Source organism: Acanthisitta chloris, unplaced genomic scaffold (genome assembly GCF_000695815.1).
Source record: "Acanthisitta chloris isolate BGI_N310 unplaced genomic scaffold, ASM69581v1 scaffold2146, whole genome shotgun sequence".
Lineage (NCBI taxonomy): Eukaryota > Metazoa > Chordata > Aves > Passeriformes > Acanthisittidae > Acanthisitta > Acanthisitta chloris.
In genome coordinates, this window is record NW_008679619.1 from 280,935 (window position 1) to 281,238 (window position 304).

The 304-nt window shown below is 63.2% G+C and overlaps 1 protein-coding gene across 1 annotated transcript in view; it reads right to left on the reverse strand.

Annotated features, from left to right (window-relative positions):
* The window catches only part of KCNC1 (potassium voltage-gated channel, Shaw-related subfamily, member 1), a 112,488-nt gene extending 112,190 nt beyond the window's left edge, over nt 1-298 (reverse strand). The window contains 1 exon segment of the mRNA XM_009077370.1: nt 1-298. Within this exon segment, the coding sequence (XP_009075618.1) occupies nt 1-257 (257 nt within the window). The 5' untranslated portion in view covers nt 258-298.
* Between the last annotated feature and the right edge of the window lie 6 nt (nt 299-304).

A 304-nucleotide genomic window follows, 5' to 3' on the forward strand; every position in this document is an offset into this window, starting at 1 on the left:
AGGGGCCCGCACACGTCCGCGGGGCAGTGCAGCTTGCCAGTACGGTAGTAATTCAGGATGTGGGCGAAGACGCCCGGGTGCCGGTCGAAGAAAAACTCATCCGTGCGGGGGTCATAGTCAAAGTGGCTGTGGGCATCGGGCTCAGCGATCCAGGCCAGCCGCGTGCCGGGCAGGGTGCGTAGGGTGCTGCGGTAAGTCTGGTGCCTAGTCCCTCCCACGTTGATCACAATGCGGTCGCTCTCGTCGCCCTGGCCCATCTCGTCTCTTATCAGGCATGTCGCAGACTCATCCAAGCAAGCACGGC